The sequence below is a fragment of the Phoenix dactylifera genome, chromosome 2 (assembly GCF_051530095.1).
Source record: "Phoenix dactylifera cultivar Ajwa chromosome 2, Ajwa_hap1_PhDact_Kaust_v1.1, whole genome shotgun sequence".
Taxonomy (NCBI): domain Eukaryota; kingdom Viridiplantae; phylum Streptophyta; class Magnoliopsida; order Arecales; family Arecaceae; genus Phoenix; species Phoenix dactylifera.
Window position 1 is genome coordinate 30,021,797 of NC_143191.1, and position 27,172 is coordinate 30,048,968.

Here is a 27,172-nt window from a genome sequence, read left to right on the forward strand (position 1 = left end):
GAGAGCAGCTTGATGTGGGAGTCTCACCTGTCAAAGGTTACGTGGCCTTGAGAAGGATTTCTTTGACCTATTCTTCTAATAGACTGAAACCTCTAATGCAAGGTGGGTTCGGAAGTCCACAGCAGAACCGGTAGTTCGAAATTTGTTTGGTACGTATTAGAATAGACGTCTGGGGTTGTTAAACAAACCTTGTTTGGTCTCGGAAAGTAAAACTCCTTGTGGAACCCAGTAAAATGATTTAGGCCAAGCTGGACGTATATGGAAGTCAAACAATATTATTATATAGGTTTAGCACAGGGAAATTGCAAAACGGTATACGTTAGTCCTCCCATTCGTTGATGCCTGCATACGATAAGTCATGTTTAATTCTGCCTACGTAGAGCACTAGAAACGTATAGCTTATGCCTGGATTTTTTTTTCCAGCAATTTAGGTTTAGCACAAGGAATTATTGCGAAATGATGCAGGTTAGTCGCGTTCGTCGTATGTATACTTGCATATGATAGTCATGTTCCTACCTACGTGGAGGTTCTAGAAACGTGTAACTAATGCGTGGAAATTTTGTCGAACTTGTGCCTTAATTTTCGTACTTGAAGAAAAGATTGTATTCGCTACGTGAATGAAGGACTAGAGCGAGCAATGATTTCCACCGGACATGACAGTGTATCTAATAGGAAAAATGTGAAAGTGATGTTAGACTTTGGTGCCTCTTGTTCTCCCACGCGATTCTCTCTCCTCAGCTGTCGCCCGTGTGGGATATCACATAGATGTGAAAGCTCAGCATCCAATTTGACCTCTGAAAAAAATCATTTTTCTTATTGCAAGGATCAATCATTTTTTGGCTATACCAAGGTGAGGAGAAACTTCGTTAAGCAATATTTCTTAATTAATTTATTGAGAAATGAACAGTGTAAAAGACTCGTATTTTTTAAAGCTTGGTTGGTGCTCGACTCGCAACATTTGCAATCAAATTAATAATTGTGCTTGCGAAGTTACGAGGATGCAGCGTCAATTGACGTCATCACCAGACTCGAATCATCGAGGAAAATGTTAGACTTAGTCTTCCACAAGTCTTCATCGCAGGGTTCACCTTTAATTTGTATCACCCAGTAAAATAGATGACATCTAGCTTTGTATGGGAAAAGATATGTCAAAAGAATCAATTTACGAGAAATGCTCCTTTCAAAATTATCATAACGTGTAGTAGTTGAGTGCACCACCCATTCTCCAATATTCCAGGCTGGGATGCTTCTTCTTCTTTTTTTTTTCTTTTTTTTTTTTTTTTGTAGTCAAGTCACAAGAGTCAACCCATCTTATGCAGTGTCCCATAAATCTGTGATTTGGGAGATGGTTTCACATAATTGGAGACAGTAATCTGATCATCAGGATCGCCAAATGTGAGAGGGGTAATCCCGATGGGACTGCATGCTAGTTTTATCCTCATTCTAAAAATCGGAGTTTGGAATTGATGGAATTAAGGTGGGGAGAGAGTAAAGGGGCAATCCTAACGCGATGGGAAGAGGAATGTTCCTTTGTTTCGACTTTGGCAGCTTTGCACACGTGATATCTTATTTTTCTGACCTCTAATTGATTTGGAAAGGAAAAAGAGCCGCTAGACAAAGGCTTGTCCAGTAGATTTGGAGGCACTTATTAAGCATCCAAAGATTGGATTCTGCCTTTAAACTAAAATATTTTTCCATATGAGAGTCTTTTATAGCCCACACCATGCAGCAAAAGGAGATAGATCCTTGGCGTGCTCAAGACTCGGCGGCAGTGGAACTTTTCCATACGAACATTTGCTTCTAATGCTCATCAAGAGTATTAGACACTAAAACTCAGAAACCACTTTGGCTGGCTCCCTGATGTGTCTAGAAGCATTTAAACAATAGGTTTCAACATGTTTGCTGCTAAATAAAGTCTTCATTTCTAACGGCATATCACCACAACAAGAGGGTTTTGAATATCAATGCCCAAGACATCAAAATCAGCTTATCAAGTAAAATTCAGATTGCTGGTCATTTGAAATACTTGTTAGCTAAAATATATCGCAATACTATGAGAAGAGCTAGCTAGCTAGCTATCAGTTTATATGTCCACGCGGTGAGCTGTCTACTAGTAGTACATGCCAAAAACCACTATCTCAACCAAAACAAAAACCGCGTCATTCAAGTGGAAGGAGCATCTAATGGATGGTCAAATTTCCATCAAATGATGAAATTATTAAGGATAAATATATTTTATTTTTATCAATCTGAAATGGATGATTCTGATTATATAACACTCTGTAACTTTATTACGCATTAGTGCACTTTCAATTTCATTTTTTCCACTTTATTGCTTTGCTTGAAGCAGCACAGATTAAAAAAGAGTGGAGCATCGGATTTGCCGTCAACTTATAGTCATCAGCCCAAGCACAACCAGGCCTCAGGCCTGAAAAGGTAGAACTTGAGGGCAGGCCAATGGAAATCGAGAGGGCTTCAGCCCGGTCCGATACTTAGGAACACCTCGGGTTTAGCCTAACCGAACCCAAGAGGCGAGAAGGAAGGAGCTGGGGAAGGCTTCCGCTGCAGAGAGAGAGGAATGGGGGAGTTCAAATTATTGACTTCCAATAGCGGTGGTTGCGAGTCAGAGGGAGGGCGAGAGAGGGAGAGAGAAGAGAGGAATGGAGAGGGTCCAGAGGGAGGAGACGTCATCGGTTTAAAATATGTCTATATAATATTTCTGATTAGATTTTTTTTATAAAAAAATTAACATGCTAGTTTTTTAAAGAAGAGATTTTTAATGTTGCTCCACTTTTGAGGGGCTTTCAAGTTTGGCCTCACCAGATTCTTGATCGATTTTCTAGCATCGTAATTTCCAGGAGAAAGAAAAGGAAAAAAAAACTCTACTCAATTTTGAGAATTAAAAAAAAAAAAGTAGTACATCGGAAAGAACACATCTACGCATGCTATGTTTGGAACGGGCAAGTGAGAGAAGATATATATAAAAAAAGACCGATGACTTTCATATCTTATTAAAATTTAAACTTAATTAAATTATTTCAAATCTAGACCGTTTTAAAAATTAAACTTCAACTACATTGGAAATTCTTGGTGTTGTCATTGTTTCTGCATTTTCGTTTCTCTGCAAACTAGTAAAATATCAATTAACGTTAAAAATAGCATTGGCATAAAACTTCTGTATCACTCAATTTTATTTTTATTATTTTTAAAAGTAATAAATCTTTGCTACCAAAAACCTTATGAATTTTACAAATAATTTAAAAAATAAAAAGGATTTCAGTTTTCTTAATCATTCTCTCTAGTTCTTTGAACACAAAAAACAAAAAACTAAAGCAATATCCCATGAGCCCTTAATTATCTTCAAATCTTTTTAAAATTTAAATTTTAATCAAATTATTTCAAAAATCTAGGAACTTCCGATCTAAGCCCATCCAAAATCAAGCTAGTCTAATTTTGCACATGTCTACATTAAAACAATGATGAGAGCAATGATATGTAGTTATGTTAAATGTATGCATGAACCAATAACCATTATTTTGTTTTTATCTTATTATCCGCTTTTTTGTTAGATTATTATCAGCCTTTATATAATGAAAATAATTGGTCATTATCATGCATTTTCGTTGTTTCTTCCAATCAAAATATTATTTTTTAAAATTCAATAGATAATCAAATAATATCATTTGTAGGCACTAGACAATACCTAAAATTTTTTCTTTGCATATTTCCTGCAAAAACTGATGCCTTTAGGGCAATGTTCCTTTGCAAGATATCAAAACCTGTATCAACTGACCCTAACTCTAGCTAATCCTCCAAGAATTCTTTATAGAAAAAGTCCTATTTAGTTGAATCCTAGAGGTTAGCAGGATAAGTTAGGGTAGGGGAAGAATACGGATGGTAAAAGAGAAGAGAGATCAGGAGATTAAAGGATGGGGTTACTTTTGTTCGTGGATTAATAAAAAAACGCCTGCTTGTTGGAATTTTGAAGAGGGGGAATATGAAGAGAAAAAGGGAGGACAGCAGAGTAAAGAATGGGTTACTTTTATTTCCGTTTTCCCAGGTGACATAAAATTAGCCTAGTTATCCTAAAAATGTCTTGAGAGGCTAGTCGGATAACCACCTTTAACCCTATGATATCCAGCAAGCAAACACTGCTAAAGAGTCATCCAGCAAGCAAACACTGCTAAAGAGTCCCAGTCGCATAAGAAAAGAAACTTCATCTCAATTGGAAGATATTAGGAATGAAACATGGGAACACTGTCATTCATCAGGCACCCTCTCCTTTAAAATCACAAATTGTTCATCAAGATTTCTTTCTAACAGTACCAGTATTGTGAATTTCATACTCATTTCCCTCGATCAGTCATATGCATCAAGCATGCCAGCTTCAAGTAGTTGTAAAACAAAAAAAAAATGCTCTATTAATTTTGCATACAAGAGGTCTTTCCGATTACATGCTTGAAAACGGTGGATATATTCAGATAAAACAAACATCATTGAGATTAACAGTTTGAGATGCCATAAAGATTTTGATTAGTTAAAAAGCAGCTGAAGTTTACTATGGAAAAGAACAGTGAGTTAACAAAAAGAGTAACTGGATTCCTAGATTTCCAAAACAAGCATCATTCATTTTCTTTCTCAGGTCCAAGATATATAGTGCTACAAACTGATGCTAAAATAAGAAAACATCCTATAAGTATATTAAATGACCCAGTTGTACCCAAGAATGTCATGCTCCACACTTGTGACAGAAATACCTGAAATTGAGTACGTTGTTATCACATTGTTTATTAATACAAGAGAAAAGCTATATAAGAAAACTTAAAACTTGAGAAATATGATTCCAGGTTTTATTCACAATATTAGCTAAAGACAAACAAAATAGTAAAAAGGAACCTTATAACCTGCCATGCTATGATATGGTTTAGTCAAAAAATCTGGTAGTTTTAAACCTTCAGTACATCCTATGAGATAAACCTAATGTTCATCAAAAATTAGGATCCAGCAGCGAACTCAATCGCTCAACTTTCTCATTTTGGAGATTTGCATCTTGAGGGACAATGAGTAGGCATTTTATTATTGAGTTTTGTTACTACCCAGGAGACTTGAACCTGCACAAAGCACAAGATGCAAGATGATGTTTTATGATCCAGTTGCGGACCAGGCAAACTGGAACCACCAACACAATCACAGCAGAACCATTGCATCATTATCAAACCTTGCTTATGAAAGCACACTAATGGCTGTGCATTCATTTAATGACATATGGGCAAATACGAGTGTTTTGATCATCTTTCCATATAAAGTGAATAATTGGTAAAAGAAGTACCATAGAGCAAGTAGTGTCTCCACAACTGTCCAAATGCATATATGAGACAATGTAAATTAGCGGGGAACAGCCTTAGAAAGAAGCCAAAACACACACACACACACGCACGCACAATCTAATCTTAGTAGCCAAATCTTCTGTATTGCATGCCAAAATCCCTAGAATCCTGATCTTGATCCCACATGCCTCCTGATTCTTTCATCCCTAATTTCTGCAAGAGACTATGGTGTATCCTATTTTAGCGAATTAAAACTTTGTTCTATTGCATGTATATTATTTATTTTCATATTGTTATTTATCACCTCTATCATTGCATCACAGTTCTGAAAACTGCAGCAACCAAATGGCTAGACTTATATGGGTCCACAATATTTGCTTATATTGCAGATTCCTCCTAGGTTCTTCAACTACCTCATTTTTTCCCCAAGCTCCCACATTGGAGTCTGTTTCAACATTCACTCCTGAGTCAAACATTGAATGCTTGAACAGGCAACATTCACTCCCACATTGGCTAGACTTATAATATTCATCATGTTGAATATTATAATGAGGTTAATGTACATATTTGACTGAAGAAAAATGCCAATACATGTTGCCAGCCATTGCAGGCTGAGCAGTTTGAACAGATGGTCGAGCGATGTTTATAATTTGAAGATCCTAGCACAAAGGGTAGGTTGTTGCATCCATACATAGATGACCAGACGCACATATAGAAAAACCGGAAAACAGAAGAAAAGCAAGGAAAGTTCCAATATTGCAATTATGAACCTATATGCCTAAGTTCTAACAAGATTATGTGGTGCATCTGGTGCTGTTTTATTGGTATAGGAGGATAAGCTGAGGTTAGCTACAAGAAGAGATTAATCTGAAAGCCGCAATCAACATAGCAATGTCAATAAAATTTTTGAGATAACCTAATCAACCTCAAGTTATAACATACTAAATGGAAAAAAAAAAAAAGAAACAACACATAAGAAACCTGTATATTTATTATTCATGAAATAAAATGCTAGGTATTTCCTAATAAAGACAGGCTTGATTTGCAGAAGAATAGGACAGCTTACGATTGCTCTCTTCCATGTTATTCCACATGTTAAAGAACCTTTTTCCTGAAATGGATGTCCATTACTACCATTTTGTATGCTGCTATATGCTTGGATAATGTCTGTTCTGGAGCTTCAAATTTATGAAGTTTTGCATTTAAAGCAGGTAAATATTCAGAGTTACTAAGAAACATTTTAATACAAACACACAGACAAACATATAGTTACACATCCATGCACGCATGCATGTACATATATATACATTCTCTGTAATCAGTTTAATTACTAAATGTGTAGCACAAGATGATCACCTTTATGTATAGAATGTTTGTGGCTTTTCCAATTTTTTCAAGCTGAAGTCCACGTGCCAAAAACATCTGCACAAGAATCCATGTTAGAAGACCTTTATCTACTGTTCTCATACTACAAATCTAAAAGAATGAATATAATTAAAATCCTCCAAATAAAGCTAGCACACTTTTAAGAAATCAAACTTAGGAGCCAGGAAAGTTCTAAGAATACCTCTGCAAAGAATGCCAGGACACCTAATATGACCATTAGAAGAAAAGTGAATGGATTAGGTAGTACGAATCCCTGTAAAGGAAGTGACTTTCATTAGGAAGAAGTTTAGTAGGCAGAAGATGAACAATTAAAAATATATATATAAACAATTAACAAATGAACACTGTTTTGATTATATTTGATAAGCTGATGGCTATAAGCTTTACTTGTTATTACAGTAGCATAGAGAGACATAACCAAGGAATGCAGTACCGGTAGGCGTACTGGTCGCCTACCAAACCAATACGGTATCGGTAGGCGTACTGGTCGCCTACCGAACCAATACAGTATCGGTTCTGAACCGGTTTACTGCGGGAACTTGCACCCGCGCAGTTTCCAACACGCGCGGGCGCAGTTCCCAACGCGCGCCTGCATGGGGAACCGTGCCCCCGCGCTGGCGCGCATTCCCAGCGCGGGTGCACTGCCCAGCGGGAGGTACTGCGCGCTGGCGCGTGTACCGATGCGAACCGGCGATCATACCGATTGATTTTGGCCCCAAAAGGGCCGGAACCGTTTTCCACGCTTGAACCGGACCGGTCTCTGACCGGTCCGGTACGTGCAAGACCGGCCGGTACGGGCCAGTTCAGCATATCATGAACATAATCAACAAATTATTATAATTTTTTTCAATAATGAGTTTTTGTCACCTTTGGCCATATATAGCTTTTGCTATCTTAGGAATTTATGCAGCACCTTGGCTTTTATTATTGTGCCCAAAAGTCAGTAGGAATGACATATTTCGTGCATGCCATGTAATTTTACAAAACAAAAAATTGAGAAGCCCAAAAGATTGATAGACAGTGGAAGAAGTAAAAGAAGCATTAGAAATTAAACAAATGGAATTGTAGAAACTTTGAAACCAACATCAACCATGATCAATAGCCTAAGTTATGAAAATAGTTTTCTTATGAAATTTGAAACATCATTGATGGTGTTTCATCAAAAATGTTGTGTGGATTGAGTACTATCTAAAGTCTTTCTCAGAACTCAACGAATAATTGTTCCTTTTCTGGAGATTCTGCTCCAATGTAGGACAAATAATATAGTTACTAACTTCCACACAGCATATATATTTCACACCGGAAAATCCTTCATCATGTTCAATGCTAGACTTTGAAACGTGAATGGTTCAATCGAGCTAAAATAAAGGTGAACTTCGAGGTCTCCTTCCAATATTACCTCTTACTTAGGCTTTATAGTTTATATGAATAATTTTCTTGTTCACCATGACATTTCTGATATGCTAAACACTATCTTGATAGAGAAGGTACTCTCGACATCTCAACTTGTATATATCAACTGATTTCTCAATAGTTGTACAGAGGCACACTACATGAAAGGAATTGCATTAGGAAACAAATGCTCCAGTCCAGATACATTTTCAGAGATAAGCATGAGGAAAAGACAAGCCTGCAAGTATCTATTTTTTTTATTAAAAATGTTTCAAGACAATCTATAATACAAATGCTAGTACTTTTTGTGTCTCCACTTCTTTGACACACATGCATCGCTCATGACTCGTGCACAACAGAATGGGTTTAAACATCACTCTTTTCTAATTTTATGAAATACCCACTCTTTGTCTCTCTTAAGTCCATCTAAGGTGATTTCATCCATCCTTTTTCACCGTCAAGATTCGCCGTCTTGGTACCGGACCCCGTACCGGTGCCGCACTAGCACAGCGTCGGTACGGTACGGTACGAAATTTTTTGGTGTACTGAATTTCAGTACGCTATTTGTACCAAATAGCAGTACCGAACTGGTACGGTACACCCCGTACCGCCCGGTTTGGGCCGATACGGCGTACCATGTTCATCATTCTTTGCTAGCAATGGCTACATCTTTATATTTCTTGGTAGGAACAGTTACATATTTTATAATCATAACTCTTTAGATCCTTTGTCACAACTTCCATTCAGGTTATCTTTGTTATCCTCTTCCTCGTGACCAGCAACACAATTTTTCTTCCTTCCTCATATATTCATTCTTTCCCAGTAAATACTACAATAAGTATTAGGGACTCTTTTCATTGGTGATGCAATGTGAGTCATTATTTATAGCATGAATGACAATGAAGATACTGCCCACCACTTTAAAGATCTCATAGTAGGCTTGACAAACATTGTGATAAACAAAATGCTATGTGAGTCATCATCTGGGTTCCCCAAAATGAAAAAACATACATCTCTCACAAACCAGATCTTTCTTTAGTCCCATGCTTATATAGTTGGAGATACTAGTGGATGTTTGCTACTTCTAGAACAATAGATCACTCATTTGGGAATTCAACACTTGACATGAAGCAAAGAATCTAATATGCCGAAAATATTAAGCTTCTTCTAGTCTATCTTAATGCCAGGCTTCACAATGGAGAATTTCTCACTAGCTTACAAGCCAAGAAAACCCTCAAAATATTTTGCTTTCTTCAATTAACCCAAATTGATTCATTGAGGTTAAATCCCCTATCACCATCTCTATTTCATTCATCGGTATTGCAGTAATTGAAATATATGGTTGCGATAAAATAAAGAAGAATTGAAGATCAACTGAAAAACAGCAGCTTTTCAAATATCAACATTGAAAACTGGGTGCTGTCTTCTTTGACAAGTACCATATTAAACCAAACCTAAATTTGAGAACTTGTCAGTATCGTATCCTTTGCAAATTAGATATATCAGCCTGTTGCTAGGATGAGGTCTCATTTTTTTAGTTTTATTATAGAACAAGGCTTAAAGTTTCTTATAAAACACTCAGAACTAATAAATAAACAGAAGACTTCTAGGTTTGTCCTGATTCTAGGTCTAGAACTGAGATTCATATTTCGATCCCTTAAAAGGAACATAAATCACTACATACAACAGTAATAAAAGGAAAAGATAGAACAGGGAGCCAAGAGAGAGAGAGAGAGAAGGAGAAAATGAAAAAGGAGGTTATATAATAAAGGGGAAAGAAAGAGAGGAGAAGGGACCGCTTGGTTACAACCCATTTATATGACACATTCTTACTTATATGAGGTGCAGGATGACAAAGCGCAAGTGAAAGGTTTGCCTCTACTAACAAATTAATTCATATTTAATGGATGTTAGCTTCAATTTCGGTTCAAGTACAAAAAGACCAAATAGATTTTAAGTGTAGACAGAGTAGAGCCTAAACATCCAGAAGGTCCACCAGAGGTAGACATGTAGACTCAAAATGTGCAGCTTTGACATCATTGTATCCAACTTTTCATCGATTTTCAACTGCAAGGATTAATGAACTAAGGTGAAATCTTCCACTAGATTTCCAATATGAGAAAACGGAGCAGCAACTGCTTTACTTGCTACCTTGTCTCAACAAATAGCATTCAAATTTAACATTTCATTCATAGGAATTGTTTTAAAGACCATAGAACACTTGCTACCTTATCTCAACAGAATGGCATTCGAATTTAATATGTTATTCATCAGAATTGTTTTAAAGACCATACCAATAGCTTCTTGACCATATACACAGGAAAGTAGCACACAAATCCAGCTAACCTCCATTAGGATATCACACAACATGCCATAGCCCCACACTTAACTTTTCTACTTGATCATGTTACGACAATCTTATTTGTTATTTGTCCAAGTGAAAAGGTTGCTGAACTCCAGAGTATAACATCAAGAATTTGACCTTCCTTAACACCTGGGATGTCCTAGCTTGCATGGAGATGACCATTGGAAGCATAAACTGCACCCTCGCATAAAAGATTCAACATAATGAAAGTTGTTTGCAGGAGACTTTCACATAACAGTATCCTAATAATACCTTCCATAAATTCTTTTGTGGTGAATGCATGAACTCAACCACAACAACAATTAAGTAGGACAAATCAAGCCTAATAATGGTCGAGCATATTGTCATACCACTAAATATTTGTACTGTAAGATCATCAAATAACTTGCTCACAAAAACAATCAAGTTGGACAAATCAAACTTAGTAAAGGTCAGCTGGAGACACATACTCTGATTCAAGTTTCCAAAAAGTTTTGGATCACACACGAGCTTTTTATTAAGAGAGAAAAAAACAATTCCCACATTGAGCCACTTTAATACCTTCAAGCTTTTTGAGTCCTTAATGCCATGGAATATTGCTTCATGCCTACAATATATTTCTCATCACTTACGTCCTTGTCATTAAAATAGACTGATAATTGCAATTTGAACCTCTCTTGACAAAGTTATATGATCAAAATCATAGTCGCAAGATCTATACATTCAAAACTGTCAAATAAGCCCATTTCTCAAAGACAGCAAATTGCTTTTTCCCCAATTTGCCCACATTATAGTCACCTTAAAATTTGCATCCAAATGATGATCGCATATTAGATCACATTTTAGACTTTTAGCCGAGAACTCCGTGAAGAAACGAATACTAAACATCTAGCTTATACAAACTAGAATTGGCTATAGAAAAAAATCAACCTAATTTAGATCAGATGTGCAACTAGAAATTAATATCAGTGTTTCCATAAAAAAAAATTGATATAATCAAGAAATTTTAAATAATTATGCGCCATCTACCCCACTGTGTAAATTGAGTATCATTTGGAGATGCATGCTTTGGCTTAAATTTTCTAGTACCCTAAATAAGTTCCAGCTTGCATTTTTTTGATGGAAGACAGACAATCAACTCCAGAGGGGGTCACTTTGATAGGTAAACAAGTATAGCAGTGTTTACAAGTTGCAGGAATCATAGATGTAATTAATTGACCATGGAAATTTTTCTCCTTTTTCCCCCATACTATATTACTACCATAGACTGCAAAATTGCACCTCTTAGTCTCTTGTAGAAGCTGTGATCAACTATAAACTGGCAGCATCGATGTTCCATAATGTAGAACTGAACTTTTCAAGCAAGCCTGAGGTAACTGCTCAGGACCACAGAAAACTTTTTCCGGCTTGCATAGTATCACCTCCTTACAATTTGTATTAAAATGGTGGTTCTTTTTTAAAATGGCCCATTTGGCACCCAATTAACAAGTCAGTTTAATTTCAGTACTTCCCTCTTGTGTTCCTTCGTCACTTCATATAATGATAATAAAGGCATCTCCTATCTTAGTTCAAAGAAAAAAGGGCTTACAGTAACATATGATTACAACTTCTACCATTTTGATTTCCAAAAATGAGACAATTACAATGGGAAAGGAAACAGAATAAGTTACACATCCCAGAATCATAACATAAATGTTGATAGTGGTACCTGATACCAGAGGTCATCAGAATAAATGAATTACAAGAACTTAAGGCTGCAAATGGGTCGGGTTGACCCGTGGCCCGACCCAACCCGACCCGTTTTAGAGAACCCGTGGGGCCGGGTCGGGTCCTAAAATTGGATCCGTTTTATTTTTCAAGTCGAGTCTGGGTTTACTGAATCTCAACCCGACTCGGACCCGACCCGACCTATTGTTTTTTGGATCAATTTTGGATTGTTTATCCAACGACCCGATCCGAACCCGGATTACCCATTTGGGCCCGCAGGCCCACAGGCCGTGGCCGCAGCCCGTAGGAGCAAGACATGCACATATCCCATCCTTGGTCGAGGATCTTCTGATATCAGAAAATCAGATGTTGTTATCGGCAGGAATCATTGGAGGGTTGTCCAAACTTAAAGAACTGTGCATTATTAGCTGTGGATTATCACCAGTGTCTAGGCTGTGAGGTGGTTTGCAATACCCCTCTACCCTTGAGTATCTTCAAATTTCAGGCTGTCTTGAGCTAAATTGTTTGCCAGAGGGTGTTATGTACACGTCCTCACTTTGAACCCTTTGAGTCTAGAATGGGGAAGAAGGGAGCCTCTGCTCACTGCCCTCTGCCATCTCGAGATAAAAAAATCCCCTGCATTGACTGCTTTGCCAGAGTGGCTAGGGGGCCTCACCTCGCTCCACATTTTATGCCTTCAGTCTTGTGACAACCTCGCAATGCTGCTAGACATCCTTGTGCTCAGGAGCTGCGGATTGCGTCCTGCCCCCTTCTGGCAAGGCGATAAAAGAGGGAGAGAGGCGAGGACTGGACCAAGATTGCTCACATCCCAGAAATCATCATCAAAGGTGGAGTAGAAAAGGAAGAATACAGAGAAGAAACCAGCAAAAGATCTACCATCCCTACGAAATTTGTCAGCCAGTTAACTTTAGGATGCTGCATTGGTCGCAGTTGAGGTTCCAGCAATAGCTCCATTCCGTGGAAGTAAACTCTTTTGGTGTGTGTCTTGCTCCTCAAAGGCTCATCTCTTTCCGACAGGCAGGGCTTCTCAAATAGACAAATTAAAAAGCTTTCAATTTTTGATGTTTATGCCCCTCCAGATTTTAAATTCAGATCTTACAAAAATTTGAACTCCGATGATTGTTCAACAAGGAGTTTTTCCTCTCTCGCAATAACTAAAAATAAATAAAGGGAAATAAATAAATTAACCCCGACCCGAATCCGACCCAGATTCGACTCGGACCTAACCCGAACCCGAATTTTTTGGGTCAGGTCCAGGTTATACATGGACCCAACTCAACCCGAATGACCCGTTGGGTTAAAAATTATAGTCGTAGACCCAACTCGACCCGACCCGATCTTCATTTGGGTTGGATCTGGGTCCAAAATTAGGACCCGAACAAGAAACCGGGTTGACTCGGGGTCACTCAAGACCCGACCCATTTGCACCCCTACAAGAACTATAAGTTTGGAAAGTAAGAATCTAATGAATCAGTGGTTGCAGCTCATTACTCGACAATTTTGATAAGATAATGTGAAATCATATAATTAATTCAGCAAGGCAGTTCAATTTGTTATGTCTATTTATGAAGCTTCAGAAACCTTGTCAACATGCAATATCTAATTGAGTGATTGAGCATAACTGCTTAACTTTTTAGAAGCACAAATTATGATCACACAGTGATTGTTACCTGAAATGCAAAAGTGCATGCTGCTGAGAGAGGACAAGCAAGTACCCCAAATGAAAAAACTGTATACCTGTAAAAACCAGGGATGACTAGTTATATCAAGAGTGTACTTTTCATGTCATATAGTATTGTATAATTTCAATTAATCTTTCATTAGTCAAAGTAATGATCAATGCGAAAAAATCAATTTTGATTGTAAAAAATTGCATTTGGGTTCTTTAAATTGGATAATAAAAGGCAATAATGACAACACGCTAGGGTGCAATACACCTTGATTGCAATTTATTTAGGTAGGACAGCTGACACATACAAAATGTGATTTACATTACAACTTTTATATCATTAATATACTTTAAGAAAGGCTATATATATAAAGCAGCACAAATTCTACATACGAGCTAAAGAAATTTTTGGATCATGAATGTGTCTAGAACTCTGAATTACACACATTTGTTATGTTAGAACATATGCCTTTGTAAATATAACTTCTATCCAAAATTGTTGTAGCTTGCAAATAACAACATAATATTCTAGATTACCAGCAGAAGTCTAATTCCACATAAGCTTGCAAACGTTTGAAATTATAAAGGTCACTAAGGTAAAGTTCATACGCAGGTTGATCAGATGCCTTGGCACCAGCTCGTATGAGGCAGTAGCTAACTCCACCCAACACTGTTGATAGGATACCAACTAGTATCGGATAAATATGAGTTCCTTCAGAAAAGAGAGCATCACTTGTCTGACCAGTTTCAGTCGAACCTCCTACATATATTCAACATTAAAATTCATATTAAGAAAAACAGTCTATTCAATATGTCATCTAATACAGGTTTCCATTGTGACATCATATAAAACTGACATCTGAACTCAACCAGTTACAAGCAAAAGACGAGTATGAAATTGCAGGCAGCAATTTCCTCAAGAAAAAAGGATCAACAACACTAATATTAGCTATTTTAACATGGCAAAATGGAACATAGCTCTCAACAACATGCAGAGAAATTAAATGTAACAAGTACAATGAAAACTAGGTACCTGAAAATTTTCTTCTTTCTACTGTTATTTGTGATATGAGAACAACTTTTGCTTTCAAGACTCAGGAAAAAAAGAAAAGAAAAGAAAAGAAAAACCTAAAGGCATGGAACTCTTGAGATTGATAAGTAGAGGCCAAACTATCATGATCAGAAATTGCTTCAATAAAAGAACTTGACAACGAAAGCGACATTTCACCAACATTTTACTGTGGGAAGAAACTCAAGCCCTGGAAGAGTTCTTCAAATGTGGTTGCAGAGTGTTCTTGAAATTTTGACGACTCCATAAACTGGTACAGATTGACTGTACATTTTAATTAAATCATATAACTATATTAAGTTACCCGAACTAAATGAACTTCTAGAACTGTCTCGCACTTCACTGGCAAACTCTAAAGTGTTTTTTTTAATAATTTATAAGTATTCCTGATTGCACCTTTTTTGGATATGCGTAAATAGATCATACTTTGATTATATTGCCGGAACTACAATAGACCGGTGGGAAAAGGCTTGAAGATTAGAAATAAGATTTTTAAGTTTTGACAGCTCAAAGAGATCTTCATAACTGAGTTTATGAAATCCACATAGTATTCTTTTTTCCATAAATCAATGCCCCCCTACACACACACACAAAAAAAAAAAAAAAAATAGAAGCACACTGGCATTCATTTAATTAAACATGATCCTGGCTCTTAATTCTCGCAAATTTCCTTTATTGTGGAAGGATAGGAAATGCACTGCCACATAAACTAAAATCCTCACTTTCACCTGTTCTGTACCCTCAAACAGTATTGATCGCTTTCTGAGTATATTACTTATATCAATATAACAAATCATTCAACTTCCTAAAGATAAACCATTTACTTAAGCTTGTTGCTATCTATGGAATTGAAATTTAAACATAATTCATGCCAGTTTTGCAACGCCTATTTAAAGCCATCTACTGAGAGAAATCTTAATATTTCTTCCTGACATAGTGGAATTTCCATTATAAATATACAGATTTCTTATTCAAAGAGAGAGAATGTTACACCATAAATCACTCAAAACAACAAAAAATTTACAGAAAAAAAAACAAGTGCAGTGTAAAAATAACCATCATACAAACAAAAAAAGATTGCATCCAATCTACAACTGTACCTCCTTTAGTAAGCAAAGGCTGGAAAATGAACAGTAGACCCATGAAACTGCACCCTACACCTGATGCATGTACAAGATATACAACTCAATTCCAATAAAGTTGGTAAGATACAAGTAGAAATGATGGTAGACAATTAAACAAATAAATAACATGATATTGCATTTTGGAACAAAAGTGCTGGGTCTGCATGTTGTGGACCTTTACTGCCTTAATGAACTGTAGGCCACACATGTAAGAGAAACAAGATCCACCACAGGTTTATATTCATGTCTTATCCTCTTCCACTATCTTTCCTCCTTGACCGGTAATGCTCATGACTAACCTTTCTGCCACGTCAGCAGCTCCATCTACTATTAAGCCAACAAACATCGCAAGCAGTATGTGCTGAAAGCTAAGGTATACTCCTGTGCTCCAACTGTTGCCTCTATTGCAATCATCAATATGGCATTGAACCCATTCCACCATCGGTTTCCTTGATGTCTTGTCCCCTTCTCTCTCTATCACCTTGACCTTCCTCAGCTCCAGTGCCTTCATCCACTTCTAGAAACAATGAGCTTTTCTCAAGAGAAGTTGGATGAAGGCTTCTTGACAAAGCAGCCATGGATGTCGTAGGTGTTGAGGATCTCTTGGTGTTGATGGCATGGAGGAGATTTCAGAGCCTCAGGCTTCATATGTGATGGGGGAGAAGGGGGGGTGGTAGCCCAAGTGCTAGAATAACCTCAGGTTTTGGTTCACACCCGTTTGCAGCAAGCAAAGGCAGATGGTGGTGAGCAGGGCAACACAATGAAGGTGAAGGGAAGACTTAATGAAAAAAAGGTGAAGGGAAGAGGATGAGAATGAATAGAGGTTATGTGAACAGGTTAATGTTCCCTGCTTGGATATGGACCTAGCTAACCTTCCATGCATAAGGCCTACTAAACATGTAAGTCTTTTCTGTCTCCACACACATGGACTGGCACTCTTCTTTTGGGATATAATGAAAATGAAGCAAAAACTTGATGTTATAGATGGAAGAAAAGTCTTCGCATAATAAGTAGAAAGAATTTAGATGCATGCATTGTTATTTTTATGTGTATATAGTTTTATATCTAGATGCATATATTTTAATGGTGAATCTTAATGCACCAAAAGCAAATATGGAGACAAGCAAATGCTAACATCTTAGATTACCTCTTCCCTGGTTTGGAAGAAGACAATGGATTACGAAATAAGACAGCAAAACAACTAGATAGAAGTCATGGCCTCTTAGCCAAATATATAAGACCAGAACAGTGACTAGGCAGTACGAAACATGGAGTTGGCTGTATCATTCAGTAGGGTCCTCAAGGTTCATGTCCAATAGTACAAAAGACACAGAAAGAAAGAGATAGAGGCAAGAGGCATCTTAGAACTATTTTGAAACTCAGATTCAATGTTATTTCTTTTTATTGAGTCTCTACCCTAACCATGTTTATTCATTAAAAAAAATGAATCCCCAGCTGAGCATTCTACCCATAATTGTTGGCACAAAGCACAAGGTATGCTCCATTTATTAACTGTAGTAGGTTTGGCCCCCCGCTTCATAACAACAAAAACTAATGTTCTTAATTGTGGGAACCAACACAAGCCACACTAAAGGCAACATAAGTCAATAACCAGATAGCTGGAATGTGTCAACAGTAGAAAATAATAGTCTGTGAACCACCGAACTTGAAACTAGTACATTTCACAACAGTGGAGTATGAAGCAATGTAGTTCAAGTTAGTTAGATTCCTTGTTCGATATGAACGGTGAAGCAAATGCATGTTTAAAAAACATCTCAATTCTACGACATGGTCCGGCAACTATCAGCAACCAAACAGTTCCAATGACTTTCTAACAACAAATATATCATTTTATACACAAGTATAGCAAAATGAGAGCAAAGTATCAAGAAGAGTTAACAATGTTCCCTTCCAACCATACCTCCAAAATCTGAAAGAGCCAATTTCTCGCGTAACACAATCTTTGCTCCAATTAAGGCTATGATCGGGGTTGCAAAGTTTAACAAAACTGCATATGACAGAGGTAGATTTTGGACACTGAAATTAAAAAAGAAACTGAAGTTTTGTCATTTTTCACTTAGCAAGTCCTTCAAAGGGTTAACAGGCTTCAAGAAAAGAAGTGCTTGAGAAGTATTTTCCAGGAATAGAAAATGACTACGCACTGATGAGATAAAATAATTGGTCAATGAAAATGAATTTTTTAAAGGTTATGCACAATATTAGACACAGCTTATTATCAAATTCCATGAACAAGATTTCAAACATTTTTGCAGGCTTATTGACAAAAACAGTGTCAGAAATCTTCCATTCATCTGACCGAGTGAAGTTGACTCGTCGCAAAATAGACAAACTGGAAAGGGGAGGGGTATAAGATACTGCTTGCTTTCAAATTTCAATCCTATTGAAGGCTGATCTGTAAGCATAAATCAAAAGTAAATAGATGGACAGGTTTTGTGGGTTATAAACACACATATGCATGCACTCACACAAGCACCATTACATAAAGAAAATCTATTCCACTATTAAACCAGAGCTCTGAAGCGCATACATTCATCTCCATTTTGCCACTTTTTCACATTTACATATCCAGCTGTAGCCTGAACTTAATCCAACAGCCATCAAACATTCTTATTCATGAAGCAATATGCGAAGAATCTCTCTCTGTATCTCTATCATTATGATATGGATTCTTTCTGACTCACTCCACATGTGCCACAAATGCCAGGGTTCTATTTGAATAAAACCAAAAACATAACTTCACAGCAGGTGAGTGCATAAAAAAATAAAAGAAGATAATGGCATTTCCCCTGCATTAAATGAACATAGAATGCCACCATACTGAGCATTGGCATGCGGAAAGGACTAGTACGAAAATCCAAAGCTAATATAGTAACACCAATCAAGAATAGTGAAGAAGCTTGGTGAATACCCTTATCTGCAAGCTCGCAAATCACGAACTAGCATTCTATACAAAAATTATAGCTTATGTCCCTTGACACTTTCCATCCATGGATCTCCATCAAAACAATGCACAATCATAAACAAGAAACTTTAGAATTGTCTAAAGCAGAGTGAATACTTGTGGCTTTGTAATACTAGATATGTACGAGTCGATGCATTTTTCTCTTCCTTGCCATGGAGATTGAGACATATCAAAAAGATCTATTACTAAAAATTGGGGCAAAAATTTGGAAACAAAAGTCCCGTATATATTCTTTAATTTTCTGCAAGCTATGGTTTTTAAACAAGCATAGATAATGGAAAAATAGCCAATGAGCTTGCAGCTTGGGTAGATGAATTATCAAGGTCCTTGAAATAGAGTCCATTCACTTATGTGAGCCTTTGTGTCAAGCAATACTTGAATCTTCTAAAGGCCCCTTGAGCACTTTTTTTGACAGTTCAGATCGGTGATATATTATTTACATGTATTTGAATAATAAGAGTTTGTTGAGGAGTTACTGTTAATCATGTTTTGTCATGTCTTGCTCATGATTGAGAGAAGTGGGCTGATGAGTAATTGAACTATCATTATTGGACCTTTTGCATGCATTGGATAACAAAGTGACTGGAAAAGACGGTTCAGCAGATAGAAGATGAATTTTCCTCCAAAGGTTATTATATTTTTCCTTTGAGAGAAACTAGTAGCTAACGGAGGTACTAAGCTGTAATATAATTAAAAAGATAGGTTCTAGGCTATTGTCAGTCTCTAGGTACACTGAGGCAATGATCACTATTTTAACAGATGATTACTTTGTCCATGTGATTTTTCATGAAGATTCCAACCGGAGCCTTCTACATAATCCAGCATCCCAAAGCGACCACACCTCTCAGTTCCATGCCCCCACTCCTAATTCACAATCGCCTCTATGACTACCATAATAATGTCCTCCATCACGTTTGCCCAGAAGATGTAGCAGTAGATTTGTCTCCTCTAGGTGCATTTAATATATACATGAAGAGGCATGTGGAGGTAAAAATATACAACACTGAGTGGTAATAATTACTGTAGGTTGAAAAGTATTCCGAACTTGTTGATATTTTTAGTTCAATTTAGTACAAATTTGCTACCTGAAAAATATTCCTGAACTGCTCATCAAAGTCCTTAAAGAGAGGGTGACTTACATTCAACACCTTGTACATGTTTCTCAATATGTCAATATCATTCACTGAGATTGTATTGCCTGTTATAGGTAAAATGTAAAGATGTTTTAATGCAGTTTATGGATTCACACTATATTTTTCAAAGAGCATACTCAGATCTTTTTGGCTATGTCAATGAGATGTCCATGCATATAGATCACTCCATACTGCTCGACAGCCAAGCAATGACTTACAAGTTTCTCTTGATTCTTTTCAGCATACCAATTTTCACCCAGGCATGATGCATCCTCCATCAAATAATGTAGACTTCGCTTCATAACCAATGAAGACCTTAACACCCATAGCAATTGAAGACAGTGATCCAGTTAAACAAAAAGATCTCATTTGATTAGTAATTACATCAGCTAATGATAAAACCATTTGATTTGCCGCCTTCCATTATTTTCACTCTCAAATCTGATAGAATATTGTCTAACACTACAGATTGCAGCAAAATTTTTTATCTTCCAGATAAACTATGGAATTTTGTCGAATGTTTTATCCAACTTAATGAACATCACATCGTGTTATCACTTTACTGAAATTGTTTCTTAGTGGTATAAAGCCAGACACCTAAGGATCATTCTATCATTCTACAAGAGATGCTTGGTTATGATTTTTAACTTTAATTCCACAAAAAAGTATTGTAATTTTATTTATGACATGCTGCTCTTCAGTTTCACAAGTAGCCTTCTTTATTATGGTTCCAATCAACTTGCAAGCTCCTTCATCCAAGATCTCATGAAATTAGCCTAGTCTCTCCCAAGTTATAACACATCTTAATTAGTTTATCATTAGCTCTACCTTGTTTCATCCATTTCCAGCCTCACTCATATTCTACAAAACAATTGGGCAAGGTCTGCCGAATCAGTATCGGGCCCCATACCGTCGGTGGATGGTTTGGTACCATCCCGGTTCGCTACTGTGTCGACGCACGATATGCCAAGGCATGCCGGTTCCGAACCGGCACGCCAATTTTTTTTTCAATCTTTTTAGGTTTGATTTATCGGTAATTATTTTTTTCCAAATTTTCTCAATTTTTAATTTTTTTTCCGAGGCGTGACGGTTCAGTACACCGAGGCTACTTATTTCTTAATTTTTTTAAAAAAATTTGGCATAGGCTATTATGCACATGATTGCATCAAAACTTGAATAAATGGATACCAAATTTAGCTGGAGAATAGCTTGCATGACCCTAAATAAGATTTTTTTTTACAGTCTTTTTTTAATATTATTTTATTTTATTAATTTTTAATCCAAAAATATATTTTTTAATTTTAAAATTATATATAATCAGAAAATTAAAGAATTTTTGTGGAATTGTGTAGATCTATAGTATATCATGAAATCATGACAAAATCAAAAATTTTAACATGATCTCCTCTCATTTTGCAAATTTTGAGGCATTTTTTGGTTTTGAAAACAAAAGAAAATAAGATAGGGGAGGAAAAGCATACCTTATTTTGAGTTGAATCCTTCTTGAATCATCGCGTTTTGCCCCTCTCAAGCTTTCCCAATTGTTCTCCCATCATATAAAAAGAAAGAAAGAGACGGAGAATTGGTTTGAACTAGCTGGTTTGCACGAGGTTCCGCATAGAACCGGCCGGTTCGGGATAATTCTGCTTGGTTTGAGACCGGTTCCGACTGATTTGGACCGGTTCGGATTCGGTTCCGAACCCCACAAGCGAACCGACCTGGTCACATGCCAAGTCGGCTCGGTATGGACCAAACCAAGCAGTTTGGCAGACATTGCAACTAGTGTTTGCATGTTATCCCTGTTCAATTAGATATACTTCTCTATTAAACTCCTTACACTAGTGTTTGCTCCATAATCTTCAGTATAAGTTTGAAACAAGATCAACAACGAGAGGGAGCTTACAGTATTGTATTCTATAGCATGTCCAGAATATCCAAGTGCTGATCTTTTCCAAAACTGCCACAATGTACCAATAGAAAACCCCAAAGCAAATTTCATTCATTTGATAGAAAGATTCTTATCTAATCATTATAAAGTTTTTTTTCTGAAGTTTTAGATTCTTCCCGCTTCTTTTTGATACCCCTCAAATATAAATTCAAGACTTCATCCTCATTACAGTCACTAATAAAACAATCATCTTTGACCAATTCTCCATCCGTTTGTCATTTAAGATGTAATCTGTAACCTTCCTCTTAACAATTTCATTTCTAACAACAGCATAATAAAATTCCAGGAAGTAAAGCCTTGGCGCAAATTTATATTATATAGTGTCAATAGAAACTCTTGGTAGATTGAGATAACTATTAATCATATAGAAAAGCATCCATTTGATGATTGAAATGATCATATGAACTATATATCATTGTCCATAGCAAGAAAATTACACCTCCTCACAGATTGCATATAATGCCGAGCAAGAAGTCTGCAGTGTTCAGACAAAGTAGATAGCAAGGATGACAAGAATACCCATCAGACCGCACATCTTCTTGACTGAGTTGGCAAACATGGGTTTCAACACCAAATAATGAAACTTAAATTCATTAAAACCCGTAAATCCAAAAATTACATCAGACCACACAGTGAGATGATTTTAGGTACCCACTTATGACTCACCTCTTCCTGAGCATAGTAAACAATGTAAAAGTCAAGTGCTCTTCACTGCTTTTTCATTATCAAGATTATAGCATGATTTTGTGAAAAAGATCTTACTCCTCCAAGAAACATTATATGGATATATAATACAAGATAGGAAAGTATAAATAAGATAAGAAAAAAGTCGGCATGTGAAAAAGAAAATGTGATAAAAATACAACATTAAAAGGAAGGGTCTATAATATAAAAGTGCAAACTGAAAAATGCCACTGACCTATAGATGAAGCTCAGCAATGAGGTAAACCCAGTTAGCGATCTCAATGCTAGTATATTCCTTAAATTTGTTGGTACAGAGATTGGATGTCCGGTCCTTCTCAACCAGATAAGCGACAAGATTAAGAGAATGATACATCTTGTAAATACAGTTTCAAATAATGGAACTGATCGGACTGCCCATGATTTAAAAAAAAACAAAAAAAAGAATAGCAGTTAAATATATCATAATGGATCTGTCAAAGTATACAACTTAAATCCAAGTCAAAGCACATTCTAAACCTTCAACCAATGGCCTAAAACTATTTCAACAAAAGGACACCACAAATACAAAATTAAAGGTGAGAATTATTACGAGCTGTTTATAAACCAGTACACAGATATGTTACTAGTTTAAACACAGTTATATGACCCTAAGTTGCTTATCATGAATTTCAGATTATTCATAGTTCATGTGTAAAATATTTGTCTAATGTTAATCTGCATGACAGATAGTAGAAGCCATGTGATCCATACATTAACTGCAAGCGGCATAGATATCTTGGATGGTATATAATAACAGATTTTTTATATCTTAGTTAAAATTTTATTTGTTTAAACATGTCTATATACTAGTATAACTTGAAGCAACTAAGATATGTAAAAAAAAAGAGGGAATAAAGTAGCTTATCTTTCATGCCAAATGCCAGTACAACACACAAACCAATTCAACTTTTAAAGCAACTTTTGACGGGCATCAGTAAAATTCTATGAACAAGCAATGAGCTAATTAAAAATCCAGTGCAAAATAAAGGCCCCACATTCCTTAAAAGTTAGTTGTTTCATCATTTCAAGTACGTGATTTCTTGGTGCAACTGTTAATCATACTTTCTTTGTTGCTCGATTCTTAAACTTCGCTCACAATGGGCTCTATTTAGTATATATGATGACATAAATGGGAAATCACAGTGTTATCACAATCTCTGTGAAGAAATTTCAAAACTTCTGATGATAATGTTGCTTTTACCAAAGAAATCTTGTCCTGCTAATCTCAGCAAGGATGAAATTTTCTATTGATATAAGTGAAATTTATACTTAGATATGTTGATTAATTTATCTTGTTTCACAAGAAGGAACAAAATTCCTTTTCCCACAGTTTAGCTTCTTTTTTCTTTCTTGTTAAAGTAGCTTCTTTTTATTTTCACAACTGCTGTGTACCTATATTTAACCCTACAGCTTGTTTTATATGGGAATGGGACAAAATCAATAGAGGGAAGAGAAAGAGGGAAAAGAAAAAGAAAAAGAAGACATCATCAGGAAAAAGTGTGCCTCTAAAAGATGTAGCTCCCAACAGCACAAGCAGTAGAAAGGATCTACAAATCTGACAGTAACAAATACCATCAGGCTTTATTGTTATTTTTATTGCAAGCATCATGAAGAAATTTTCTAATGTATAATTTTTGGTGAGAATGTTGCTTGTTACCAAAAGAAATTTTGCTTCGCCAATCCTAGCAAGGACCAAAATTTCTATTGCGATCACATGAAAAATGTACTTAAATTAAATAGATGTTCATTAATTTATCTTCTTCTCCATTAGAAGAATCAAAAAGTCTTTTTTCCAGATTTTAGCTTTTTTTCAGCAACTGTCATGCACCTAGTTTTAGCCCTACACCTTATCCAAACTAGATAGCATACAGGCTGCTTTTTTCACATATAAGTTATCATTGTATACTGGTGTCTATATAATGGCTAATACCTAGCCAAGTAGAAGAAAAACAAACATACAGAAACATTTCTAAAATAGCAGCTTAAGTTTAAAAAGATGTTCTAACCTTGAAAAATGTCCACTAAAACATCCATGATGTAATAGATGGTTGAAGAACAAGCCATGCATAAGAAACCAGAGTATCTAGACCCATTCCATACCCACAAAATAATCTGACTAAGAAAAGCAGAGTCTGTCTCAGCTGCTCTTAATGTTGGCTCCTGCATTTTTCAGATAAAATCAAATTAGTTCGCCAATATCTAATAGATGAATGTAACTTTTTGATATGAGAGTAAATCGCCACGATAACCATGTTCCTTTTCTTATGAGTAGAACAGCTTTTTTATCAATTTAAAAAAAGAAAATAAGTATAGACAGGATCACTAAAAAAATATTGAGGCTTTATACTCAAAATGCACTAGACAAGATAGCAAATTACAATGACAAAAATTACAAAAGTTTGAGACAATAAACTCATAAAATCATAACTGCTGTCCCAAATATCTTAAATTTGAAGGGAAAAACAAACTCAAACCTAAATATATCACCTAATCTCATCTAAACAAGTCTCAGTCACAGAAATCTCTTCCAGTCAGAAGGAACTCCGGTCCAACTAACAACACTTCTAGCCTTTTCTTCTTAAACGTACTCTAGCTTGGAAACTAGAGGCACAAGTATTTTAAGTTATTTCAAGACCATCAGCTGCCTTCAATGCTTGCTTGATGGATTCAGGATCTAAACATCAAGTATCATTCTTGTGTAGCTTAGAGAAAAAATTTGAATACTTCATCATGTTGTATCATGTCAAATACCAGCAAATGTTCATATTAAAAATATATCATGTTATGAAACACATACCATACCACATGTTATGCAATACAGTATATCACAATTCATATTATTGTTTACCATGTATAAGTGTGTGACCGCTACACTAGATGCACTGTGTCATGTCATGCTGATATTTGGCATTCATTGGCACAACAAGGTAGCAAGTATTTTCTTAATAAAAAATCCACAATTCTCGAGCAAAAATAGACCAACTTGAATAGTTTTATGGTAGAATATTGATCATACACAAAGATACTAGATTCAGGTGGTGTCACCTTCACATGCTCTTGCAAATACAAGATTACTTTCTCTCTTGTTTTGCAATGAAAGGTTCCTAATTCAGTGGGTTCAGCGGGTTAGTGGTGTTCAACCGAAAGCAAACTTCCAGCCTATTAACCTTCTTTTCATTTTATTTTCCAAAATTTCATAGTTATACATACCAATAATCAGGATCTATTAAGATACTTTAAGTTGCTCACAGGTCACGAAAGTTCAGAGTAATCTTGAATTCTTGATCCAATTAAGTGCCTGGATGATTTTATCCGTTCTAGGGTTTCCTTCTCGTTCTTGCTTCCATTGAGTCAGACTCCTCCGAGAATTCAAATGATTTCTTGATCTTTTCTTTTCTCTAAATTATAAATTCTTCAGGGAATTATTATTTTCCGGTACCAAGAAAAGCATCATCTATTTCACGCATCGATCATTCGATGAACAAAAACTAACCGAGCAATCCAAGATTGGAAGAAAACGGAGGTTATAAAAATTCGTAGTTACAAAGGGGCTCAAACCTTTAGGGGACGCTTCTTGGGATACGAGACGGAGAAGATGGTCATCTTGGTGGGCTTGTCTGCGGCCTCCACCACGAGAAGGGGGGAGATCTCGTCGGCCGCCTCCTCCTCGTCGTTCACTTCCACCACATGGACCTCTCTGCCGCCGTCCCCGCCGTCGGCCAGAGCCATCTCGGCGAGCTCCGCTACGTGCCGCCTTCCGAAAGTCGCCGCGTGAATATTCTTCTCCCGATGTAGACTCCCGGAAGCACTGCCACACCAACCGTGAATATTTGTACTTTTTTGAAAATTTTGACAGGGCCTTTCCCAATAATAAGGTTCTCTAAGCCCAAAGAAGGACCACAACCCTCCCTTGCACTTAGCCCGTGGGCCTCCTATACGTGTGCAGCGGATAGAGTATTTCATTGTATTTTTAGGATGCATCGTGTATGTCAGAGTTAATCCGGACGGCTGTGATTTTCCACATAGTTTTTATAACATGTATATATACTTTCTTGTTTCTGGGTCATTACACTGAGCATGTTTCTGTGGAGCTCTCAATAGCCGCTATTAAAAGAGGGCATGCAATTCACAAACACATACTATAATATTTGATCGATGTCCATCTTCTAAGGTAGCACAGCATTCTGTAATGCAGCCCGTGCACTGGATTTTGTTTGTTTTATATTTGTTATTTTTGAGATATAATTGACTTGTATAGATATATATTTATTATCAGAGTAATTTTAGGAATTTTGTATGCATTGTCTAATGAGATAAGTGCATGTATTTGAAAGTTTTGATTTAGC

The 27,172-nt window shown here is 36.4% G+C and overlaps 1 protein-coding gene across 2 annotated transcripts; it reads right to left on the reverse strand.

Moving 5' to 3' along the window:
• Window positions 1–4,509: 4,509 nt before the first annotated feature.
• Window positions 4,510–26,653, reverse strand: LOC103717062 (Nodulin MtN21 /EamA-like transporter family protein). Of its 2 annotated transcripts, XM_088715821.2 has the most exons (10): window positions 26,385–26,652; window positions 24,833–24,986; window positions 23,023–23,197; window positions 17,961–18,076; window positions 16,016–16,075; window positions 14,456–14,606; window positions 13,848–13,914; window positions 6,895–6,966; window positions 6,684–6,749; window positions 4,510–4,757 (listed from the first exon to the last, which is right to left on the reverse strand). In XM_088715821.2, the coding sequence occupies exons 1-10, from the start codon at window positions 26,553–26,555 to the stop codon at window positions 4,623–4,625; spliced, it is 1,167 nt and encodes a 388-aa protein (XP_088571947.2). In that variant the 5' UTR covers window positions 26,556–26,652; the 3' UTR covers window positions 4,510–4,622. The 2 variants fall into 2 exon arrangements, with proteins under 2 accessions (XP_088571947.2, XP_008803523.2); XM_008805301.5 differs by lacking the exon at window positions 23,023–23,197 and having other exon boundaries at window positions 17,961–18,047; window positions 26,385–26,653.
• Window positions 26,654–27,172: the final 519 nt, after the last annotated feature.

What these genes read in the sequence shown, in the direction of transcription:
- LOC103717062 (XM_088715821.2), bottom strand. Translation starts at nt 26,555, where the DNA reads ATGGCTCTGGCCGACGGCGGGGACGGCGGCAGAGAGGTCCATGTGGTG. An exon ending in TTGCTGAGCTTCATCTATAG is followed by an intron (nt 18,077 to 23,022) that starts GTCAGTGGCATT and finishes TTTTAATTTCAG; the next exon opens with TGTCCAAAATCTACCTCTGT. An exon ending in AAGGCATCTGATCAACCTGC is followed by an intron (nt 13,915 to 14,455) that starts GTATGAACTTTA and finishes TGGTTTTTACAG; the next exon opens with GTATACAGTTTTTTCATTTG.